The sequence below is a fragment of the Asparagus officinalis genome, chromosome 8, assembly GCF_001876935.1.
Source record: "Asparagus officinalis chromosome 8, Aspof.V1, whole genome shotgun sequence".
In the NCBI taxonomy this organism is placed as follows: domain Eukaryota; kingdom Viridiplantae; phylum Streptophyta; class Magnoliopsida; order Asparagales; family Asparagaceae; genus Asparagus; species Asparagus officinalis.
This window is the reverse complement of record NC_033801.1, coordinates 114,826,076-114,834,984: the sequence shown is the minus strand read 5'-3', so window position 1 is coordinate 114,834,984 and position 8,909 is coordinate 114,826,076. Positions and strand designations below refer to the sequence as shown.

Genomic DNA, 8,909 nt, shown 5'->3' with positions numbered 1-8,909 from the left:
AAATCTTTTACTCCCCCTGTATCAAAGCATTAGTAAAAAATTTAAAATTTTCTATATAACTCCCCCTTTGTCATTAGCAAAAAGAAATAAACATAATTCTAGTTAATTTTTTTTCTGGGTACCTTAATAAAAATATTAAGCACTTTGGTACCCTTTTATATCATATCATTAGGATAAGCCCTTAGGAATCCAAATCCACTTAGAATTTGGTTTCCATTTATTAAAATAAGTATAATTCTTTGAATTGCAAACTTCATACATATAAGATAAAATATTATCATTCCTATCATGAATATTCAAATTCTTAGGAATCCATATATACTTATTTTGTTTAGCATGAATATTCTTATTATTATTCTTCAAAACATAATCATTCTTTGTAAAATACTTGGGAACAAATCCAATGCCAAAATGATTGTTTGAAGATTTTTGAAATGAGAACAAATTATTCAAATTCTCTTTACCTTTATTGAATTTACTAACATTCAAACATATATCATCATATTTTAATTTAATAGAAGAAATATTTTTATTTAAAATATTAATGCGAATTTTTAAATCATTGGATTCTGATTTTAGATAAACATTCTCATTAGTCAAAATATGATTTTCTTTAAGCAATGATTTATTTTCCTCTTTCAATTCAATTACTTGAGAATTAGAAATAGTAGAAGAATTAAAATCAAAAATTTCTTCAAGTAATCTTTTATTTTCACCTTTAAGAAAATTATGTGAAGCCTTTAATCTCAAAAATATTTCATATAATTCATTGAAGGCATCTAAAAGCACTTTATTGTCACTTACTTCATCTTATGCCATAAAACACATATGGGCGCTTTCTTTTTCTTCGATTTCTTTATCCGAAGACGAATCATCACTATCCCATGTAACCGCCAAAGCCTTCCTTTTCTTTTTTGCTTTGAATATTGTTGAAGTTGTTGAAATAATTTGATTTTTGCTTATTTTTCAACAATGGACAATCTTTCTTCATATGTCCTGGTTTGTTACATTTGAAACAAAGTAAGTTATTTGAATTTGAATTTTTTGATTTTAACTTACCTTGTTTTATGAACTTTCGAAACTTGCGTGCAAACATGCTCATTTCTTCATCATCATCTGAATCTTCTTTATTGGAAGTAGTATTGAATGCAAGTACTTTCTTGTTCTTTGTTTCATCCTCATTCTTTCTATCATCAATTTGAACTTCATAATCCATAAGGTTACCAATTAGATTTTCTACCGTAAGAGTTGACAAGTCATTTGCTTCCTCTATTATGGTAACTTTCTTTTCCCATTGTGGAGTAAGTGAACGAAGTATCTTTCGCACCATCTTCACTTGAGTGTATACTTTTCCAAGACCGATGAGAGAATTGGTGATATCGGTAAGCCTTGTAAATATCTCTCTAATGGTCTCGTTTTTCTTCATTCTAAACAATTTTAATCTATGTACAAGAATAGAAATTTTAGATTCTTTAACCTTACTTGTGCCTTCATGAGTTACCTTGAGTGTGTGCCAAATGTGGCCGTTGACACCCTGTTGAACTTATTTTTGTCAAGAGCACAGAACAAGGCGTTCATTGCTTTAGAATCCAAATTTGTATTGTTCCTTTGAGATGTAGTCCATTCCATGAAAGGAGTAGTTGGCTTCTTGTATTTTATTTCCACAATGTTCCAAAGTTCGTACCCAATTGATTGGAGATAGATTTTCATCCGACACTTCCAATAATTGTAATTTAGTCCATCAAACATTGGTGGAGGATTTTGTAGAATATCCTTCTTTGAATTTTGAGTTTGAGTTGGAAGTTGATGTTATTTCTTCAACCTTGCTCTGATACCAAATATAGGGTCCTGTTTTTGCTTATGTATACCAAGTGTAGGATCGTGACCCTTAACAATAGAATGTGCTCTTATAAAAATCTGTGGAAGCTTTACACTTAAACACTAGAGGGTGAGTTTGCAAAGTAAATTATAAATTACAAAGAAAAATAACAATCTCAAAAAGTAAACATCACAAACACAAGCATGTATACTGGTTCCACCTCCCCGTTATACATCCAGTCCCCAAGCAAATCCCGCTTGAGAGTTTCCACTATGATTTTGAAACCTTACAAAATCAAAAGCAAACCTGACCAATTTGTAAGACCATGCATATTATAACCCAATTGACAAGACCATGCCAATCGTCACACCGATCTCTAGACCAAGATATCAACCCTCTCAAACCTGAGAGAACTTTCCTTGAATCAATGTATAATTCCAATCCTATAAGCCTTGATGTGAATGTGAAGGTGTAACAGTGGCTTATCAATCTTTTTAACTCTCTGAATATTGCCTAAACAAGCTCTAAGAATGATAGGAACAAAGGTAATATCAGAAACTCTCTTTTATGGAAAAACAGATCGAAAAATTAAAAGTTTAGAGAGTTAATTTGCACAATATGTGAATCTTACAAGTGCAAAACTTAGTGCTTGTTTTCTGATGTTTAAACCTATTTATATCCTCTGAAATAACATAATTTTAAACCCAATTAACGTCCACAAAACGGCTATAACCAGTCACTTATTCAAAACCTAAAATTTAGAAAAACTGCATCTGTAGTCGACTACAAGTCATAGTAGTCAACTACACTGAGTCTAAACATACTCTGTGAAGTCAGAAAATTGCTTAGTAGTCGACTACAAGGAATAGTAGTCGACTACACTGTAAACTCACAGATTCTGGAAATCTATTTTTAGTATTTTGGCTATAACTTTCTCATCCAACATCGGAATGAGGTGATTTAAGATTTTTTGGAAAGATATTAAAGAGACCTACAACTTTGATTTTTTGAGTTTCTCCATATTCTAATTGCTAAGGGGTATAAATAAAATATTTTAAGACTCACTCAATATTTATAAACTCTAATGGCTAACATAGGAGATTTTATTGTTAACCAATATACTATGCATGTGTTAGTGTGTTCTAACACTATATGTGTACATGTGTGTGAGTGATCAAGGCTTGTACAAATTTCTAAGCAAAGAAAATATAAAATTATATTTTGACAATAAAGTATATCTTCTTCTTTGCTTTATTTTGCCTTGAACTCATCTATGTCTTGAGTATCTCTTTGAATATAATTATTGATATAGCTCTAATACTATAAAATAAATGTTAACATGAAATACACACAACATATAATATTTGTTATCATCAAAACAAACTAATCTTAGGGTCAAGATTCCTAACACAAACATTTTAAGAAATGATATTAAATATTTTTCTTGGTTTAAACTTAGCATTCTAGACTTTCTATCTTAAATTATTTAAATTCCAAGAATATATGATGCATCTCCCATGTCTTTCATATCAAACTTTTTGCTAAAATCTGCTTTGATTTTGTTCAACATTTCTGTGTTATTTCCAGCAAGCAATATATCATCCACATATAAGGATAATATAGTAAATTTACTCTCACTTTTCAAGATATAAATACAATTATCTAATTTATTTTGAATAAAACCAAGTTTAGTGACTGCATCATGAAATTTAAGATACCATTGTTAATTTATTTTGAATAAAACCAAGTTTAGTGACTGCATCATGAAATTTAAGATACCATTGTCTAGAAGACTGTTTTAAACCATATAAAACCAAGTTTAGTGACTGCATCATGAAATTTAAGATACCATTGTCTAGAAGACTGTTTTAAACCATATATAGATTTTATTAATTTGTAAATTTTATGTTCATGTCCTTTCACTTGAAAACATTTAAGTTGTTGCATATATATCGCTTCATTCAACTCTCTGTTAAGAAATGCAGTTTAACATCCATTTAGAATAACTCCAAATCAAGATATTCAACAATAACCAAAATAATTCTAATTGATGCGAATTTAGCTACAGGAAAATGTGTCTCCTAAAATCTATTCCAGCCTTCTGGTTGTAACCATTGGCAACAATCGTGCTTTGAATTTATCAATAGACCCATCAACATGATATTTCTTTTTAAGCACTCATTTGCATCCTATGAATTTTTTATTTTCCGATAGATCACATAACTCTCATACCTTATTCTTTTCTATAGAATCAAGTTCTTCTCTCATGGATTCTAGCCATAAAGCTGATTCATGCGATTTTATCGTATCATAGAAGATTAAGGGATCTTGTTCTTCTATATTTGTATTTACCGAGAAATAGGATGGATCACATGAATATAAATAGTAATCATTCATCCACGAAGGTTGTGTTCTTGGTCTTTTGTTGCCTACAATCGGTTGATGAGGTATATTATTTTCTATAGGTATTTTATTATTTTCAAGGTTAGGTTCATTCATAATATTAGGGTCATTAGTGGAAACAACACCGTAATAACAATCATCTAATATAGTTAGAGGTTCTGTTTCCTCTCGAACTTGTTCCTCTTCCTTTAGGTTCTCTAGAAATGTAGCATCTCTACTTTCAATGACCTATTTTTCTTTATTGTAGAACTTATAACATTTTGACTTTTCTAAATACCTTATGAATCTATATTTTATTATCCTAAAATCCAACTTATCTATAAGTTGATATGGAATTAGAACATGAGCTATAGATTCCTTCTTCCTGAGATGACTCGGATTTGGTTTTCTTCAATTCCATAATTCATAAGGTATAGACATAACTGATTTGGTGAGAATTCTATTTAAAATATAGTTTGTAGTTAACAATGCTTCTCCCCAAAAGTTTTTAGAGAGGCCAGAATGAGACAACATGCATCTAACTACATTCTGTTGTAACGTATATGACATTGTTGTATGCTTTTTAATTCCATGCTGAATACAATAACTCTCAAATTCTTTAGAGTTATATTCCCCACCTCTATCAGTTATCAAAATTTTAATATTTATTCCAAGTTAGTTTTTAACTTATGTCTTATATCTCTTAAAGCAGTCAAGAGCTACTAATTTTCTAGATATAAGATAGACGTGTGCAAATTTGGAATAATCATCTATAAAAATAATAAAATATTCTTTATTACTATGAGTTTTGACACTTAGGGGACCACAAATGTCCGAGAGTATCAACCCTAAAAGTTCATTGGCTCTTTGTTCGCCAATAAAAGGCTTTCTAGTCATTTTATCAATTAAACAATGTTCATATTGTAGTAATTGAACATTAGATAGTGCAGGAAGTAAGTTCATTCTGATAATTTCTTTTATTTTTGAAATACTAACATGTCCTAGTCTAGAATGCCACAATTCAGACTCAGAAATATAACAGAATAAGTAGTTCAAATTTAAAAGTTTATTATTAGAATTATTACAAACTACTGGAAGAATGCATAATTCATGCTCGAGCACATATTTTCCCATAGCATACACTTTATTATTTTTTCCTATAGAAACCCGGTTATTGTAGAACCTAACTTCTAGTCCTTTCTTCATCAAGCTGGGAACAGAGATCAGATTGTGCCGAATTCCTGGTGCATAGAACACATATTTGAGGACAAAAATAATGTCTCTAAGATCCAACCTATACGAACCAATACCTTCTACATCAAGATAGGCATTATTTCTCTTATAGATTCTTTGTTCTCCTAGCTCGGTAAATTCTGTGACTTCATTCTTGTCCTTTGCGATATGTCTGGTCGCACCGGAGTCGATCCACCAACCGTTGATATCCGTCATCACAGTATTGCATTCTGTCACACCGACGAATTCTCTTTTACTAGTACCCCATTATTTTGGATCCTTATAGCCTTCCTTATTCTCCTATTTTTTACCTTGCGGGTAAGTGGACTTGAAATACTCGAACTTTCCACAATTGTAGCAGGCTCCGCAGGGTACTTTCTTTCTCTTAAACTACTACGATTTTGGTCCTCGCTGTTGTGGTTTACTAGGACCAGAGTTTTTATAGCTTTTAGTATTATGCCTCTGGCGGATATAATTCAGCTCTTACTGCATCATATTCAGTTTTGGTTCTTTCCTACTGACTATTAAGTACTGTTCTATCGCTAGGTGCATAGGAAGATCAGTGACAGATTTAATGGCAAGGTTTATTTTTAATGTGGTGACAGCCACAACAAGGGAAGGGGGTAAACTATTCAAAATAGTTAACACTTGCATTCTTTCCGGAATTTTGGTTCCAGCAGTGGATAAATTCTTAGCCATGACAATCATCTTGTTAATATGCTCTACGACATTGTCTCCCTCTTGCATACGATAAGAATTATACTTATGCAAGAGGAGTTGAATGTTAACTTCAGAGGCGATGTCGTATTTTTTTTATAGCATTCCACATGTCCATGAAAGTCTTATAAGTTTCAAAAACTTTAATTAAGTTATCTTCCATGAACATGAACATTAGGCTTCTTATTTTTGTATCTTCGACTTTCACTATTCAAACCCTTTCTCTTCTTCATATGTAGATTTATCGGTAAGGGTTAGAGCAGTGGTTTCGATTACATCATCGATATTGTCATGAATAAGAGCATATCCTATTTTTCTATGTTACATATCATAATTACTGCCATTAAATTTATTATTTTTTTTCTAGTTCTGATAGAACGAGTTTACTAGTCATTCGGTAGAGAACTAAAACTAAAATCCAATTTTAAAAAAATGTGTAAGATTAGTATATAGACAGTTATACTAAAAATAGAATAAAGTTAGATAAAAAATTAAAATAAATAAATTAAAAGAACCTGACTGTTTCAAGTTGAGAAAGGAAACTCTAATTCGAGCGAGATCGTCACCTAGTGATGTTGAATGGATAAGCACTTGTCGAAGTCGGTTCTGACTGGATTTGAAGATGATCTGCTGCTGTCGTTGAGTTGCATCGGATAGGACTTGCGAAGAATTGTTCGGACAATAACACTTGATTGAAAGCGGATTATAAATTGTGTAAGGGGCTAAACTGACTTTTTTTAAGCTAGAAATGGCTTTGACTTCTGCAGAGTTCCACTGAATGCTATTATTATTCCTTTGATGGACCTACCAACACTTAACCCCCAAAATCTCCTCTCCTGCTCAAAATCAAATCTAACCCACGACGATCAATCGAGATCACAATCGCAGCAGATCTGTCGATTTTGAGAACAAGGAGACACCGAAGTAGCCGTCGTCGTCTTCGATCGAGGCAGAGTCGTTGACCCTAAGACCGAGGCAGAGTCATCGTCTTTGATTGGAAGAGTCGTCGATCGAGGCAGAGTCGTCGTCGTCGATCGAGACAGAGTTATCGTTGTCGATCGCAACAGTCATCGATCGAGACATAGTCATTGATGTTGATCGCATCAGAGTCGTCGTCGACCAACGCTAGCTCGAGAAGGCGACGTTCTAGGAGTTGAGGATCGAAGCGAGATGAGAATTTGGCGGCGTTTTGGGAGTTGAGATCGACGCTAGCTCTGATACCAGTGATCAAGAACAGAGAAGAGGGAAAGAACAATAGGTTTTTGAGGGGACTCCGATAATAGATAGGGGGTTTTGTTTCTGTTTTGTGTTTTCTTAAGGATAACACTCCACTTTTTATAGAGGTCAAACTCATCATCTCCACCCCCTCAAAAAAATGTCTCTAATAGATTTTCTCTCAACAACTCCACTTTCCCACTATTCTCTCAACTGAGAATAGTTGATTTGGTCACACAAGACCAAGTCAAGATAACAAATATGCCCTTCAAACATAGAGTATGTGATGAAAATTGTACTAATGATATAGAATAGAATAAGAAATAAAAGTATGATGTGCTTAAGTTTTGAAATTTGAAATTACAAAATTAAAATCATCACTATGGCCAATATTTTTTTATGGATACTGTCATAGCAAATTTACGAAGGTACTTTTGCATTATAAAATTAAGATGCCGTAGGATTATAAATTTGAGGTCAAGTCATGTTTGATTTGGTTTTTGGACGCGTTCAATAGTTCCAAAATTCCACAACATATCTAAATGATATTGATACAATGAAGGTTAATAATTAGGGTTAATTAAGGATAAACCGCATGTAGTATGTCGGTTTGAACTCAATTTTCGTCTGGTTTTATTGTTACATATAGACCAGACCCCCTTAAAAAAGTTAGAAACTCTTTAAGAGTAAAAGAGTCGAGAAGAATTTACTCACAACAATAAATGCAGAGGGATAGTAAGTTCAAAGCCGATATAACAGATGACCTGACAATTACAACTTTTTCTTTTTCTTTTGCATAAAATATTTTATGTTTTCTCTTTTTTTTAGTAGAAATTTTACTTCTTCAATCATGTCCAAGCTGTTACAATTAAACAGCAAATAAATATTATACATGTGATGATGATAAGCGGGCAACAAGCTGTGCCGCTAATCCTTTTTGAATTGCAAAACCCAACCTACGGAACACGTACTTAGCGGACCCTGTTGTTCTCTTTTTCTTTTTTTTTTTTTTTTTTTTGGGTGGGGGGGGGGGGGGGGGGGGGGTTAAATGAAATGGGGCGGGTGTTGGGGTTGGGTCAATGAAATGATCCCCTGTTTAGTCTTCTTTCATATGTATGCATATGTATGCATAACTATGTACTAGTTTTACATAGAGCTAATAATGCAAAGGAGCATAATTCTCCCCTTCTAATTCCCAATAAACGATAACCCATTGTCACTTATTAAGTAGCTACCTATGCTTCTTTCTCCAAGGCTTGCTGCAGGTCTTTGGTTTCCCTCCAGTTTAGTCAGGTGACTGAAAACTGAACTTATCACTTTGTTATCATAGTCCAATTGGTTCAGTTGGTCCAATTGGTTGAAGGGGATGCTTCTTTCGATGGCCGGAATCGGTGGGCCCACTGTCGGCCCTGCCAAGTCATGGAAGGGATTGGAGAAGCAGGGCACTTGGCCAATGGTGAGATATGTCTCTATTAATTGCGGAAGAGAGGAAGAACATGTGCCTTCATAGTTGGTATCAGTATGATAAGTGCTTGTATTGGCG

General features: G+C 33.1%; 1 protein-coding gene across 2 annotated transcripts in view; it reads right to left on the bottom strand.

The window, feature by feature from the left end:
- The window catches only part of LOC109822681 (NAC domain-containing protein 21/22-like), a 4,073-nt gene continuing 3,592 nt past the window's right edge, over positions 8,429-8,909 (bottom strand). The window contains exon 4 of one of the 2 annotated variants that reach the window (XM_020388914.1): positions 8,429-8,904. In XM_020388914.1, coding sequence (XP_020244503.1) covers positions 8,555-8,904 — 350 coding nt within the window. In that variant the 3' untranslated portion in view covers positions 8,429-8,554. The other variant, XM_020388913.1, reaches the window with a different exon arrangement.